The sequence below is a fragment of the Dendropsophus ebraccatus genome, chromosome 3 (genome assembly GCF_027789765.1).
Source record: "Dendropsophus ebraccatus isolate aDenEbr1 chromosome 3, aDenEbr1.pat, whole genome shotgun sequence".
NCBI classification, from domain to species: Eukaryota; Metazoa; Chordata; class Amphibia; order Anura; family Hylidae; genus Dendropsophus; species Dendropsophus ebraccatus.
In genome coordinates this window covers 152,682,180-152,698,961 of record NC_091456.1, presented here as the reverse complement: position 1 = coordinate 152,698,961, position 16,782 = coordinate 152,682,180, and the positions used below count along the sequence as shown (strand labels likewise).

The following is a 16,782-nucleotide window of genomic DNA, read 5'->3' as shown; positions in this document are numbered from 1 at the left end:
TAATCCTGTTATTGCGGTTATGTGCTGGAAACAAGTGCTGGATTATCACATTTTCTGAATGTAGGCGGCTGGGGGGTGGGGGGGGAGTCTAGCAGGCCTATAAAATCAGCTTGATGTAACCAAAGTGGAAAAGAAAAATATTTCTGACAGCAAGGAGTTGTTTTATAGTGAACGATCTGCTGTGAGATTTCCAGGCGGTGCAGTAACTTGCAGTCGGCCACACCGCCGCCGCTGGATCTGCTACTACTGCTGAAATGTGTGAGCGCTACTATTAAATACTTTATAGCACCTACTTGTTTGCAAATAAGGTGCCTAGAAAATGATTCCGGGAAATGACTTTTATTACTGTACTGATTTATTTTTTTTCCATTTTCCAGGAATTTGTTAGATAAAATAACATGATTTTAATCCGAGCGCTATTTGTGAAAGGGTTTTCAGTAACTGTGCAAACTAAATGGAACATAGAAGACGTCCTATAATATAAATGTGAAACGGCCAAGAAATCTGACATTACAGCCGACCCGTCATCTGAACAGCTCCTAGAAACACACAGATAGCCAATGAGCCTGAAACACTACATGTGCTATGGAGGAGCCACTCCACCAACTCAGAGCCTCACAGATCCTGCTAAATAAAGAGAACGTCCAAAGGAGCTTCCCCAATAAAGCACAGTTTTAAAGGGGTTCTCCAGAAAAAAAAATCCTTCCTCAAATCAAATGGTATTAGAAAGTTATCCAGATTTGTAAATGACTTATATTTAAAAACATCTAGCCTTTCAGTACTTATCAGCTGCTGTATGTCCTGCAGGAAGTGGTGTATTCTTTTCAGTATGACACAGTGCTCTCTGCTGCCACCTCTGTCTGTCTTAGGAACTGTCCGGGGCAGGAAAGATTTTCTATGGGGATTTATTCCTGCTCTGGACAGTTCCCGACAAGGACAGAGGTGGCAGCAGAGAGTGCTGTGTCAGACTGGAAGGAATACACCACTTCCTGCAGAACATACAGAGGCTGATAAGTATAGGAAGACAGGATTTTAAAATAGAATTTATTTACACAACTGAATAATTTTTTATAAACCAGTTGATTTGAAAACATTTTTTTTTCTTTGGAGTACCCCTTTAAGGAGGTCAACCCCAACAGATGAAAAAATACATCAAGTATTATGGGGCTTCATCACCATTTGGCATTCAGAGACAAATATGAAAACCCTACAAGAAATGTTTTTCTATCCAGCATCTGGACCAGTCCAGCATTCCCATTGACACAACTCATGTCGCAAACAATCCCATCAAACAAGCAAGAAGATGGGCACCACACTATATAACAGAGGGCAGCTATGTATATAAACTGCACAATTCAAACACAGAAAAAGCACACAAATATACGCCCGCATCCCAATTCAAAAGAAAAAGAAAGAAGTTCACTGCAGTACCGGCCAGACTGAACTTCACAGAATGGATGAAGAGTAATGAAAAGATAAGTACAATAGTGAAAATAATATAACCCCCCCCAAAACAATAAAAAATATCACCATGTGTAAAGGCTTTTGGGGGGGGGGGATGGGAATCAGGTAGGAGAAGCCCCCCATGCGTTACGTCGTCAACACAACTTCATCAGGAAGGAATGTTTACACTGAGGAATAGGCAAGAATTCAGCAAGGAATTGAAGAGGAAAGTTTTCTGCGTGAAATTCCTCGCCTATTCATCTCTGCCAGAACTTATGCGGAAGTGAAGTGGAATATGGGTATGTCCACACTACAGAATCTGCCGGGATTCCATGGTGTGCACATAGCTGAAGTGGTGTATTCTCTCCAATCTGACACAGTGCTCTCTGCTGACACCTCTGCCCATGACAGGAACTGTCCAGAGCAGCAGCAAATCACCATAAAAAAAACTCTCCTGCTCTCCAGACTGAAAATAATATTACTTTCTGCTGGACATACAGCAGCTGATAAGTACTGGAAGACTTAATAGAATAAAAATACAAATCTGAATAACTTTCTGACACCAGTTGATTTGAAAAAAAGAAAAAAAAAACATTTTTCTGGAGTACCCCTTTAACCTGACCGCTCGTCATTTGACTCCTGACGGCTGGAGAAGTAGGATGCCACCTTAGTGAGCTCTGGAAAACATGGATATAGACATAGGGCCCTATTCCACCGGACGATTATCGTTCAGATTATCGTTAAACCGTTCAAATCTAAATGATAATCGTTCAGTTGAAATGCAGTTAACGATTAACGACCGAACGAGAAATCGTTGATCGCTTTATAAGACCTGGACCTATTTTTAACGTTGCTCGTTCGCAAAACGTTTGCAAATCGTTCGCATTGAATAAGACGTCGTTCGCAGTAGATACGAACGCAATAGAGAAGAAATAGCGAAGAAATAACGATCGCAATTACGATCATAAGTAACGATTATCGTTCCATGGAAATGAGTGAACGTTTTCAGGTATTTTGCAATACTGGTCGTTTGAGATCGTTAACAATTATGCGAACGATAATCGTCCGGTGGAATAGGGCCCATAGCCTGTATCCATGTTTTCCTGGCAGCCCTAAGGCAACATCCAACTTCTCCAGCCACCAGGTGTCAAATGACAAGCGATTGCCAAACCCAAACTATGCACTTGAATCTGCTTATCACTAACTGCAATCATTGGGGTACCTACACCTCCTATGACTGTACCCAACCTGAGCATCTCATACCTGATTGGCTGACAGTTTAGCACTATGATATATTATACAATATGAGTAATGTTTCTCCACAAGACACTAGAAATTAATTACAAGTTACCTGGAGAAATTCTGAGTTATTCATGGACGACATGATCTTTTATTGGTCAAAGTAGCGGATATTTTATCCTGGAAATAAAAGGCAAATTTTACATAATGGAAACTGAAAAAAAAAATAAAAAATAGAAATCTGATCATTAGATCTTGGGGCCTGTTCATACCATATTTCTGACATACACTCGGGTCTATGGGTCACATGTGGGTATGCTCCTACTTTCAGTCTATTTCTTGGACTGTATATGCAATGTATCTTTGGTGTGTTTAACTTAATGGGGGGATTTATCAAGCATGCATGCCAAGTCTCTATCAAAAGATGCTATTTTTTTGTAAAACAATCAGTAAAGGTTTAAATTGCACTCAGAACTTTAGGAAGAAGCATAATATAACTTACAGCCATTGGAGGCTAAGGGATGAGACGGGCTCTTTTCCTCTGGAACACAGTTTTTCAGTCTTGCAATCAGTGGAGGCCTTACTGCTGTGACCCCCACCAATCACAGGAACAGAGGAGTCGTGATCGGCAAAGCCTTTAACAGGGTACTCTGACCACAATCTTTTTCTTTCAAATCAACTGGTACCAGAAAGTTTTATAGATTTGAAATTTACTTTTATGTAAAAATCTCCAGTCTGCCCATACCTATCAGCTGCTGTATGTCCTGCAGGAAATGGTGTTTTCTTTCCAGTCTGACACAGTGCTCTCTACTGACATCTCTGTCCGAGACAGGAACTGTCCAGAGCAGTAGAGGTTTTCTAAAGGGATTTGCTACTGCTCTGGACAGTTCCTGACATGGACAGAGGTGGCAGCAGGGAGCACTGTGTGAGAAAGAATACATTACTTCCTGCAGGGCAGAAAGCAGCTGATATGTACTGGAAGACTGGAGATTTTTAATTGAAGTGAAGTACAAATCTATATAACTTTTTGAAACCAGTTGATTTGAAAGAAAAAGATTTACGCTGGTTAACCCCTTTAATTATACTGATCAACTCATTGACTTCTATAGGTTAAAAAGCATATTAACCCCTTAACGACAAGGGGGTAAATTTATGCCCCCACAGCCTGGGCCTTGGCGCAAACAGGCGTAAATCTACACCCCGCTGGGGTCCCGGGCTATGGGGCGGGCTATCTGCAGCCAGGCCCTCATCCTCCATGACGGGATCGTGTGGCTGATCTTCATTAACCCCTAAAACGCAGTGACCGCAGCGTTTAAGTGTAAGTGACTGGAGCTGGCATAGCAGTGATCAGTGTAAGTAATCCAAAGTATGTATGTAAAAGTCCCCTAAAGGACTATAAAAGTGTAAAAAATAAAATAAGAGTTTAAAAAAAATGTCCCAAAGCCCCTCCCCCAATAAAAGTGAAAATCACCCCCCCCCCTTCCCATTTTATACATAAAACACATAAAAATAATAAAGCTAATTAACATATAATATACTGTAGCGTGCGTAATCATCCGATCTATTAAAATAGAACAATATTGTTCCCACATGGTGAACAGCGTGAACAATAAGCGGTAAAAAAAACACAGAGATTGCTTTTTTAAAATTACATATTAATGTATAAGAAAATTAATAAAAAGCGATCAATATGTCTGATCTAGAAAAAAATGTTACTAATAAAAAGATCATGGCGCAAAAAGTGATGCCCCATACGACCCCGTAGGTGAAAAAATAAAAGCGCTGTAAGAGTCACAATACGGCCATTGTAATCACACCTGTTTGCAAAAAAAAAAATAGTTTTACTGCTAATAAAAATAGTAAAACATTAGAAAAGCTGTAAACCTGCATATCGCTGTGTTCAGACTGACCTATAGAATAAAGAAAAAATGTCAGTTTTACCGTAAAGTGCATCAAGTAAAAATTGGACCCCCCCCCAAAAAAATTGCGTAATCACACTCAAATTCACCCCATAAATGATATTTTGGGAAATCCGTCATTAGTTTTATTGCAGATTGAAAGCAAAGCTGCCCTTACAAAGTAAAACTGTTTCTGATAAAAACCAAGCCCTCACATGGCCCTGTAGGTGGGAAAATAAAAGAGTTATGGGTCTTAGAAGGCGAGGAGGAAAAAACGAAAACGCAAAAGTGACAATTGGTCATTTCAGGCCCGGTCCTTAAGGGGTTAAAATGGACTGTGTGTAATATAAGTATAAATGGAGACAGTACAGTACTAATACAGATCCAAAACAGCACCGTGTAAACGAGACCCTAACTATTCAGTAAACAGAACTGTCTTACATTAGGAGTCTTTCTCAAGCTGTGGCTCATCAGCTGCTGGAAAAACTACAACTACCATCATGCCTTGCAACTGTCATGAGTTCTGCAGAAGCTAGAGCAACAGCTTGGGAACACTGCGTTAGGCTGTGTTCACACTTCATTTTGGGTGCGTTTTCTGTTTGTTGTTGCGATTGCTGAACCCACATTGCGTTGAAAACGCAGCACAGTGTGAACCCAGCCTTGTACACCTGCACCGGACACAGGTTATATCACTACATTGTATTACAAGCTACAGCAGTACTACAAATCCCAGCACTGTACCCACCCACACACACTACAACCCCCAGCATTAGTATACAGATGGCCATATCACATATATATACCTGAGCAGTGATGCGCCCGATCTGCCCCCGGCTGCGCTGCTCCCGCCCACTTCAAACTTTTCAGTTTTCTCCTAGGTAGCTAAGGTCCTGAAAGGGCGATAAAACCAACAACAAACCATAAGCAGGACTCCTAAAATCTATCTTGTGTTAAACGACATCCAATTTTCCATAACCCAATTGTAAGCGAGATTACCGATATTAATTGCTTACAATTCATTTTATGAAATAAACTAATTGATAGTTGGGCCCTCCTCACTACACAGCTGCCAGGACGTCCCGGCATGCTATTCGGTAACTGCGCGATGACGTAGACTAGGTTGTGGTGGAACGCACGTGTGAGTTGTGCGTTCCACATAGACAGCATGGGGAAGCTGAACGTGGTTTTGCTGCGGTACCTGTCCAGAGATGACTTCAGAGTGCTCACCGCGGTATGTGCGGGGACCGGGGTCGTGTGGTTGTGTACAGACTGAGCGTAGAGGCTTTTATACTACACTGTATCCGGTTTCCAGTGTTAGGGCAACCGATAGTCCAAGGCCCACAGCCTCCCCTACAGAAGGTGCCTATAATCTGTGCTGTCCCAGGCCCACAGCCTCCCCTACAGAAGGTGCCTATAATCTGTGCTGTCCCAGGCCCACAGCCTCCCCTACAGAAGGTGCCTATAATCTGTGCTGTCCCAGGCCCACAGCCTCCCCTACAGAAGGTGCCTATAATCTGTGCTGTCCCAGGCCCACAGCCTCCCCTACAGAAGGTGCCTATAATCTGTGCTGTCCCAGGCCCACAGCCTCCCCTACAGAAGGTGCCTATAATCTGTGCTGTCCCAGGCCCACAGCCTCCCCTACAGACGGTGCCTATAATCTGTGCTGTCCCAGGCCCACAGCCTCCCCTACAGAAGGTGCCTATAATCTGTGCTGTCCCAGGCCCACAGCCTCCCCTACAGAAGGTGGCTATAATCTGTGCTGTCACTTATTAGTAGCAGATAGCCGGGTTCTCACTGCCTGTATGGGAAATAACGCAGGGCTGGAGGACCCCATGTACACAGACCATCAGGTTGCGTTATTCCAGCTGTCAGACTGCTCACTGATAGGCCATATGCTTGTAATCTACTTATGTTGCGTTTACACAAAGCGATAATTCGCCCAATTAATCATTTAACGATTTTGAAGCAACAATTTGGTTTTTATAACGATCAGCGTTTAGACGAAAAAATTGTTAGAAAATTTGTAAGAAAAATTGTTATTGCCATAGTTTTTAAGATCGCTTAAGCCCATCTTTCAGATAGGGTGAATGTTTGAGCGATCTGCGAACGATTTGAGAACATGTTGAAAGATCAAAATGGACGATTTCTCGCTCGTCGTTTTATCTTTTCCCCTTTTTAAACGGAACGATTATAGCTCAAATTTGATTGTTATTGCGAAAATTTGACCGATAATGGTTCCGTGTAAACGCAGCATAAGACTGGAAGCTTGAGAGACATTGTAAGTCAATGCAGGGGGGGTTCACAGCAGTTGCCTGGAAACTCTCCCTAAGGCCTTATTCACACAGCCTGTGGAATTGCATGTGGTCTCGGACTTGCTGCCACAGACAATTATAGGGCCTATTAAATCCTGTGTGTGCATTCATACCATGAATGGCGCAAACAAAATAGGACGGGTATTAATGCAGATGCAGATTGTGGCACGGCTGCCCCAATAGACCGCTATGGGATACTGTTCCTGTCACCGACTGCACCTGTCAACCCCCGCACTCAGCCCCCGGACAACACCTCCCACAGAGGCGGCACATATTGACCTGAATTGGCAGCATATCTGCTTATGGGTGGTCTCACACTAGGAATCTGCTTATGGGTGGTCTCACACTAGGATTAGGAATCTGGGTGCATAATCCGCCGTGGATTCTGTCGCTCGCGCATCTCCACCCGTGCCATAGACTCCATTCTATGGTCAAGCGAATTCCACCATCCGCCAAAAGAATTGACATGTCAATTCTTTCAGTGGACAGTGGAATTCACCCGACCATAGAATGGAGTCTATTGCACGGGCGGAGATGCGCGTGGGCGAGCGACAGAATCCACGGCGGATTATGCACCCAGATTCCTCAGTGTGAACCCACCCTACTCCTGGGGTTGAGGCTGGGGCAGCATCTGCAGTGATCATCTCCTGGTCCCACAGTGAAGCGTCCTTCTCCCTGTACATTTCTTCTGGTGCTGCACAGCTCTGTCGCATCGGTTTAGGGGTTATGGGTATGCAGGGGGCAACACATTCAGTTCTGCTACATCTGGGGGATTAGGGGGGGACACATCCTGCTCTGCTACATCTGAAGTGATGTGATCAGTGAAAAAAACACACACGAGAAACAGATGCAAACAAGAGTTCTTTCACAGATTAAAGCTAGCAGACAGAATCAAGGGCCTTAAAAATTACTAGACATGTGAATGAGGCCTATCACAGTGCAGAATTGCTTACAGACCCCTGAATCTTAGGAAATAGTCCCAGCAAGTTACTGTTCCAGGGACTTCCTGGTAAGTTCTGTATTGACTTCTAATGGCTCTCCCAGCCAGCAAGGAGTTAAGTGGCAATCCATCACCAGTTTACTATTTTTGGGCCAGTCTTTAAGCTGCGATCTGTATAGATCACTGCCTTCTGCCCTAAAATAGTCAATGAGCGGTTGAAGGATTTGTCTAGTATATTGGGTTATTTGTTATACTAACTTTACAGACTTGGTAGTGGAAGCCTTCTGATAGACGGCATCCATTACTGTAAAATGGCTATCTTTAACCCCCATATTATTACCCAAATACCTAGGCCTTATTTGTTGGGTAACCAGGTAAAAGTTGGTTTGGTTGTATCGCTTTTATATATGACTGCCATTGTTTCTCTTTTAGGTTGAAATGGGCATGAGGAACCATGAGATTGTGCCTGCCAGTCTGATTGCCTCCATAGCCAGTCTGAAACACGGTGGCTGCAACAAAATCTTACGAGAGCTTGTAAAGCATAAACTTATAGCGTATGAACGCACCAAGAGTGAGTAATAATATTCAGTCATCATTATAATCATTTACCTAAATTTAGGCAAATTGTGTTAAGGCATTTTTCAAAATCAGTAGTGCATATTAAAAAAGAGAAAGAGTATGAGGGTGCGTTTACACTAAGGAAAAGAGGCGAAAATTCCGTGTGGAATCCCTGCCACGGACTCCGTAACAGGGATTCCGCTTGGAATTTCCGCCTCTTTTCCATATTGTGAACGTACACATAGGCTTTAAGTTATACTTTCCCCTAATCTTAGGATTTAGTCTTAGGATTTGCTTAGAAAAGCGGTTGCAATGTACTGATCAAGTTTTTATGTTTTGAGGGGGGTTTAAAGCTTTGTTTTTGTGTTCTGTTTAGCTGTTCAGGGCTACCGGCTGATTTATGGCGGATATGATTACCTGGCATTAAAGACCCTTTCATCCAGAGACATCATCACTTCTGTTGGCAACCAGATGGGTGTTGGAAAAGAGTCAGGTAAGAAAGATCTTTTTTTAAAGCAATTTAGAAATTTTTATTAACCCCTTAGTGACCTCCGTATTGGCTTTTTGCGGCAGTCACTACTGGGCTTTATTCTGTCCTCGTCGGCTTTTTACGGCGGGACAGAATAAATGGTACCAGCGCAGGAGATCAGCTGTCAGCATGACAGCTGATCTCCTCCTGCAACTAACTGGAGCGGTTATTTACTGCTCTGGGTTGTTTTAACCCGTTATAGGCGGCTGTCAATGGCATGTAACGGGTTCCGGTTAGGTGCAGTACTGTACTCACCTGATCAGAAGTCCCACAGCGAGGTCTAGGTCTTTGATCCTCGTCATGGCAATCCCAGGGGCCTTCTAAAGGATTGCCATGGCGAAGCCTCTACACAGCCATACGAGAGGTATGGCTGTGTTGATCGCCTGTCAGCTCATTGCTGACATAGGCTATACACTGCACTACAGTAGTAGTCCAGTGTATTGTAACAGTGATGAAAAGATCACTGCTTAGTAATGTACACTAGTGTAAAAGTGGGAAAAAAAGTTTGCACCAAAACACACAGAACCCCCCCCAGCCCCTCCCCCCCAATAATAAAAATGCATTATATTCCCTATACATTAATAAAACATTACATAAAACCACCTAAAAAACATAAAACCTATTTATGTTTGGTATCGCCTCGTCCATAACGACCCAGTCTCGAAAACTATTTTATTAATTATATCGCATGACACACGCTGTAAAAGAAAAATAAAAAAAAAACAGCGCCAGAATTACTGTATTTAATCAATCCGCTTCCAAAAATACGTAATAAAAGAGATCAGAACGTCGTATATATGTAATACTTGGTATCGATAAAAACTACACATCTTCCCGCAAAAAATGAGCCCGAAGCCATCTCTGTTGTGCGAAAGATAAGAACGCTACGGATCTTGCAATGTGGCGACAGTTTTTATCCTTTTTTCAGGAAGATAGTTTGTTGTGCCAAAGTGGTAATATATTAAAAAAAAAAAAACTATGCAAATTTGGTATCGACATAACCATAGTGACCCACAGAATATAATAACTATATTATTTTTACTGCATGCTGAATAGCGTATGTTAAAAAACAGGAACAATTAATTATCATTTTTCCAATTTTTCATGATATTTAAGATAGTGACCAAATTTTGCCCCTAATATAAAGTGCAATATGTCACGAAAAAACTCTCAGAATCACTAGCATACATTAATGCATCACAGCGCTATAACTGCATAAAGTGAGACAGGTCAGATTTTGAAAATTTAGCTTGGTCATGAAAGCCCAAACTAGCTGGGTTTCCTCTTTCACGGTTAAGGGGGTAAAATAATACCATACTCACCTTTAGCTAGTACTGCATCAGGGCTCTTTTTTTACTCATTGTCTCAGTTTACTTCCCCTAATGATGCCCTCTCCTTGCTCTGCTGATGACTTTAACACACAGCAGCAGGTCACTGCAAGTATGTTCACATTGTCATCAGCAAAGCAGGGAGTGCGTCCTAAATGTGGACGTGTTTTCAGTGAGTAAAGAGGAGTAAGAAATTCCCACACTGATAGCAGGAGTGGAGCTGTTTGTGGAAGAAAAGCAGCCTTTTTTTTCTAAGCCTGAATAACTCCTTTAAGTCCTGTTTTCCCAATTAAGAACACCTGAATGTTAAACTGAGCCAAGCATTCATGTGTATGGGGTGAACAAAAGACGTAGCCTTTAGCTAGATGAACATTTGGGCCCACAGCGGTTGAAGGTGCATGGCCACCTTTTGGCCCCAACTTAGCTGAAAGTAATTGTCTTTCACCTGTGTAGTAAATATAGACAAAATTGTGATTTAAAAAAAAAATAGGGCGTATTTGATATGAGTTACAAAAAAATATATATATACAGTGGTACTGAGAGCATTTTGCTAGAAGAGCTCACAATTGTAACTTTTAAGAGCATTGCTTTGGTTTAAGAGCTCCCTGTACTGGGTGGGAGGGGGAGTGGGTGAGGGGAATGGTCTGCATAGCGGGGTCTACAGCACTGTACTCTGACCCAGGAAACCTACCTCACCTCCCAAATCATAGCAGATCCACTTTAGGCTGCAAATGACAGCTCAGGGGGCCCAGTGTATTGCTGGAGCGGGCAATGGGGCCCTCCTGATGTGGTGGGCTCCATAGTAGCTGCTATAGTGGTAGTTACACCCGTCTGCACCTCCATTCTGTATCTACAGACTGCTGCTGATTTTTCATGTTTATGCACTTACTATACATTATACACCAGATGCTGATGGCTATACTGTACAGTAACTTATATGACATATCCAGCTTTCTAAATGTTTTTCTTACCTGTTAAGAATTTCTTATTTTTGGGATGTGGAGCCATTTTTCTGCATTTCAATGATTCCATGGAAAAAATTGCTTTGGTTTGAGATTTGGGTTACAAGCACAGTCCCAGAACGAATTATGCTCATAATCCAAGGCACCACTGTATTTGTGTATATGTAGATTTTATAAACTGCACACTCGGAGTTTAATTTTCTCATTGACCTTATAGACATCTACATTGTTGCAAATGAAGAGGATAAACAGATGGCATTAAAACTGCACCGACTTGGAAGAACGTCTTTTCGTAACCTTAAAAACAAGCGCGATTATCACAAGCACAGACATAAGATGTCCTGGCTTTATCTGTCTCGTCTGGCTGCTATGAAAGAGTTTGCATACATGAAGGTAACTTGTGAGATAATAGCCATGGGTTTAGGTTAAAGGAGAAGTCTGACGCTGGGGGGGGAAATCATTTCATGCAAGGGGTGGGGAGAACATAATAAAGAAGGTATATTTACCCATCCTCGTGACCTGCCAAATTGCTGATTCAGAATCTGCGTTGTTTGCCCTATGCATTCTTATCTTCCTATGCTGCCTACTTTGAGAGACAAAGCCGAGATCAGTTTTAGACTCTGCCCCATTAATATCCATTTTTTTCTTTAACTTCTGAATTTATTGACTTTTATAAACAAAAAAGCAATAACAAAAATACAATTATCAATACATATGAAATGTGCAATTACAAAGTCAAAATTGTACAAAAAACAGGTGCCAATAGTCAGTTACATGAATCATATTGAAAAGAAGACAACTTTCATTGAGGGCCCAACCAGAGAAAGAGAACCAAAGGGGAGGGGGGGGCACTCCATCACTGAGCTAAAAGTCTTGAGTTCAGTGTTGTCTGTGAGCTGTTCCCTGTAGTACCGCGTCCGAAAGAAAAGATCAGAGCGGTAATTAATCTGACCCTTGAGGCCATCCATTTTCCTTAGTGAACTCAACTTTGCGCAGCCACATAGATGGGAGGAGGGGTCTGGACATTGCCAGAGGGCAGGTATACAGGCTCTTGTAGCATTGACCAGATGATGGAGCACGGAATGGCGATAAGTTTTAATGCCATGCTTTATTTCTCCTGTAGCAATGCTGGTACAATAATAATCTTTGCTGTAACAGGACCACACATAATTGATCGGTCTTTAGGGAAAGGTGATCTCTGTGAATGGGTCTTACATTATTTTACATTGATGGCCTATTTTTGGTATCAGTATTTATTGTATGATCATTAAGGTTCTGACCCTCAACATCCCTCAACGTTTGCTTATTTCATCTGGGCATTGTAGACTGGGAAGTCTCCTTTCCAAGACCCCATTATATTAGCCAGGTCAGAGAGCCAGAACCAGTTACTCTACCAAGCCTAGTGCTTCCATTCATTCTTCTGAATAGCCACGTGTTGTATTGTATTTTCCTTGTGGCTGAAGCAGGGAAAGTAAACAGCTAAGGATCACTTCCTGTTATTGAGCCGTCTGTCCTCCAAGTTGCCCTTCATGACAGCACCAGGTTGATCCCTATACCATAATAGGGACAGGAAAAGAGAGGTTAAAAGGCTGTCCCCATACCACCCCTCAGTGATTTCTTGTCCATATTGGGACCTGGTAGAAGAGGTGCTCTCCTGTGCTAGAGATACCTGGCCAGATGGGGTACGTGTAATGGGTCCCTCCTTTGGGTAATTCTGGAGGGACTTTGGTAGTTCCATTCCTCCTTAAGGAGTTCTCTTGCTGCTTTGGAATTTAATCAAAGGTCATCATCTGTGCAAAAAAAAAAAGTCTTTAAAGGTAAAAAAAAAAAAAAAAAAAAAAGGGTCAGAAAATCTAAAATAAAGAAACTCAAAATCGAAAAAAAAAACATCTGAAAGCGGCAGAAGTGTTTTTGCTTGTAAAACGGATGTTTTTAGGCTTCAGCAATGTGGAAACACAACCTTACTGTAATGATCTGATGTAAAGACGTCTGTCTTGGTGACCGCCTTCTTTTTTAGGTTTAAATAGGATGTTATAACCCTGCTGCGGCAATGTTACTTTCTCATCTTCCTGGAATAGCAGAATGTGTAAAACAAAATTATCTATTCAGGTTTGGTTTCCGATTTGTCCTGTTGTTTAGCTTGGCCGGGGTAAGCAAGCACTGGCGCGTTAATTTTACTATTACAAGACAAGGCGATGGTGTTTTATTAACAGCTTGTGACTTGGACAAACATTGCGCTTCAGACTAAAATGTTCAATCTGCAGCACTGAGCAAATCTGACTTATAGGAGAAGCTCTGTGCCCTGCTTATGCTGGCTTCGTCTCCTGGTTCTCCTTATTGGCTTTTTAGAGATGGTAAACCACAGTTTTATTTAATAAGACCCAAAGCAAGCATAGAGAGTCCGAAATAGAGCAGCGTCTATGGAAATCAGTGTTTTGTTGTTTTTTTTTGTTTTTTTAGTGTCGGCTTCTTCAATTGCTAAGCAACCGTTTAATGCAGCAGCAGCAAAATTATTGGATACAATCTTATAAAATAGTTAATTCTTATTTCCTACAATACTCCTCACTGTTCCAGAGAACAGGTACTGTGTGATGCCTGGCACTACTTTTTGAGTAAAATTTGTCCTTGTAGTTGTAAACCATTAAAACACACTAGCAGGTCCATAGATGCTGCAACGTTTCACAGTTCTCAGTTGTAACCTGAGGATGTGTATTATACATATATATTTCATTATGTTTGTAGCCCATATGGGTGATTACAGTGCAGTAGCATTTAAGGACTAACAGGTAATATCATTGATTTGAAAATTTTTCTCTCCTTTTCTTTTGTCTCAAACCACCATAAAGATATCTTTCAGCCATAAATTGTCCCTGCAGAATCCGTTAGAAAAAAACATCTTGGGATCTTCTCTTTCCCTTCTCGCCCTATGACAGCACCCCTGGAGAGCGTCCATCCCCCTTCTCATCAGACAGGAAACAGCCGCCAGGCAATCAATCAATCAATCAATCAAGCTTTAAAAGGAGCCGCATCCACCCCTTACACCAGTTCTGTTTCCTGTCTTCTGAGAAGAAGGATGGTGGAGGGTGCAGCTCCTCTGCACCTTCCCAAAAGTCGCCAGGATCAAGTGAAGCTGTGGGCGCCCGGTTCCTAAAGATTGATAGCCCGGGTTACCCTGCCGGTGTAAGCCTCTTACCTGAAAAGAGCCACCTGGTCAGTCTGCGGTCTTCCTGGTTCCCCTCCTTTTGGCTTCAATTCCCTTCTACCTCCGGCCAGGGTGAGTTCTTTCCGCCGGGTCCCGGGCCTGCGGGGAGGAGCCGGGCGTTCATGGCGGCAGGCGGCGGCTTCCGGCGGACGCGGGCGTACGTACGTGCGTGCCCGCGTCGGCGTGGTGACGTCGCGGGGCAGTCATGTGATGCGGCCTACTTCCGGTAGGCGCCCTAGGTGCGCAAAGACTTCCGGTTCGCGCCGTGCGTACTTCGGGCGCCGGCGTGGACGGGGGCCGGGCTGCGCTGGGGGCTCCGGGGCTTGGGGGAAGATCTGGTTACCCACCTGATGTCTGGGCGGCTATCAGGGGCTCGGAGGGGCGGTCCGTTGTCGGCGGTGTTCGGCAGCTCGCCACCGATTGGTGAGAGGGAGAGGGGGGGCGGTCCCCCTCTACGAATTAAAGCGGGAGTGTGGCTTGTTTCAAGTGTGTGCCAACCGGAACAGGAACCCAGCCAGCTTCTGGACCAGCATACTATAGCAGGTGGAGGTGCTTCCCACTACTGCGGCTACAGCTTCTTCAGCTTCAACATGGAGGAAGAAGCTGAACACACTGAGACACAGGAATCCCAGGCAGAGGTTCGCATGGTGGTGAGAGGGGTCGTACCCCAAATGATATTCCTGTGTTTATTTTTCCTGAGGTTGTTTTTTCTACTACTTCTACTGTAGGATTCTTCTAAGAAAGGAAAAAGTAGAAAGGAATGCCTGATGTGTCATAAGAAACTGCATTCCTCTTATTCTAAATCCCTGTGCAATGTGTGTCTTTCTAAAGTTATGGAAGAAGAGTCTCCTTCCTTTATGAAAAGCATTAAGTGAGGTTTATCTGGAGATGTGTGTTATGCTGGTCCAACGGTTCCCTAAAGGTTATCTCACTTGCACTTGCAGGGGTTTGATTAGAGATGAAGTTACAAAAGCTATGCCCAAGGAGAGGTCAGCCGCCTCTACCACAGCCTCTACCTCGGCTTCTTCAGCCTCTACATCCAGAACCGAATTGTCTATATCCCACTCTTCCAGTCCCGTTATTACGCTGGAATCTGATCCAGAGGAAGAGGGGGAATGTCAAGTATCTTCAGATAATTCAGCAGATGAATTGTCGGGCAAACCGTTATTCCCGGTGGAAAAAGTAGAGTCCCTAGTTAAGGCGGTTAGAGCCACAATGAATTTGGAGGAATCTAAAGAGACTTTATCTATTCAAGATAAGATGTTTGAAAGTCTGGCTCCTAGGAAGAAGAAAGTTTTTCCAATCCATCAGACTATGAAAGATCTTATAGATAGAGAGTGGAAAAAACCGGATAAAAAATTTTTTGTACCTAGGGCTATGAAGCGCAAATATCCCTTTGACGAAACCGAGACGGAGAGATGGGATAGAGCCCCTATGATTGACCCTCCAGTTTCTAAGATAACAAGGAATCAGGGGGCTCTGCCTTTTGAGGATACGGGCACATTGAAGGATCCCATGGATAGAAGGGCAGATAGTTTTCTTAGGAAAGACTGGGAGGCGGCTGCAGCTATTTTTAAACCCATGGTAGCCAGTACTTCAGTTGGTAGATCCGTAAAGCTCTGGTTAGAGGAATTAGAGTCCAATATCAGAGAGGGTACGCCCAGGGAAGATCTTCTTAAAGCCTTCCCCACTATTTTTGGAGCAGTGGATTTCATGACTGACGCCTCGGCAGATACCCTTAGATTAGCCGCTAGAGCTACAGCGGTCTCCAACTCAGCCCGTAGAGCTATTTGGGTAAAAGATTGGAAAGGGGAAGCTACCTCTAAATCTAAATTGTGTGCCCTTCCATGTCAAGGAGAATTGTTGTTTGGTCCAGCGTTGGATTCTATATTAGAGAAAACCTCGGACCGTAAACGAAAGTTCCCCTCTGTTCCTCCTCCTCCCAAGAGGCTCTTTCATAGCAAGGGAAGGGGGGGGGCTCAAACATCTTATCCAAAGCAGAGAAATTGGAAAGCCCCTGGTAAAGGGAGGGGTTATTTGTTCTCCAAAATTAACACCTCCAAGAAAGATGATAAAAAATGACGCCAGGGGGCCTGTGGGGGGACGCCTGATGCGATTCTCTCAGCAATGGGAGTTGATAACCTCAAGCAAGTGGGTGAAGGAGTCAATAAAGCATGGATTAAAACTAAAAATTCTGTCTCCCCCAGGTCATCGTTTTATTATAACAGATTTGAGCCGATATCCAGAGAAACAGACGGCTTTAGAATCCGAAGTCCTTTCTCTTCTCCAGAAAGAGGTGCTGGTTCAGGTTCCCAGTTCGGAACGGGGGTCGGGTTTTTACTCAACCCTGTTCCTAGTAAGGAAACCCAAC

General features: G+C 43.3%; 3 protein-coding genes across 7 annotated transcripts in view; 1 reads left to right on the top strand and 2 right to left on the bottom strand.

Moving 5' to 3' along the window:
• Nucleotides 1-5,459, bottom strand: part of LOC138787389 (uncharacterized) — a 111,352-nt gene extending 105,893 nt beyond the window's left edge. For all 4 annotated transcript variants that reach the window (XM_069964661.1, XM_069964662.1, XM_069964663.1 and 1 more), the window contains exons 1-2: nt 5,384-5,459; nt 2,795-2,862 (exon numbers count right to left, since the gene is read on the bottom strand). In XM_069964661.1, the coding sequence (XP_069820762.1) occupies nt 2,795-2,827 (33 nt within the window). In that variant the 5' untranslated portion in view covers nt 2,828-2,862; nt 5,384-5,459. The remainder of the gene's footprint in view (nt 1-2,794; nt 2,863-5,383) is intronic.
• The window catches only part of LOC138787390 (uncharacterized), a 406,633-nt gene that overhangs the window by 163,723 nt on the left and 226,128 nt on the right, over nt 1-16,782 (bottom strand). The window lies entirely within an intron of this gene.
• RIOK2 (RIO kinase 2) overlaps nt 5,704-16,782 on the top strand; it is a 39,735-nt gene continuing 28,656 nt past the window's right edge. Inside the window, exons 1-4 of the mRNA XM_069964660.1 lie at nt 5,704-5,811; nt 8,265-8,403; nt 8,767-8,883; nt 11,427-11,602. Coding sequence (XP_069820761.1) covers nt 5,746-5,811; nt 8,265-8,403; nt 8,767-8,883; nt 11,427-11,602 — 498 coding nt within the window. The 5' untranslated portion in view covers nt 5,704-5,745. The remainder of the gene's footprint in view (nt 5,812-8,264; nt 8,404-8,766; nt 8,884-11,426; nt 11,603-16,782) is intronic.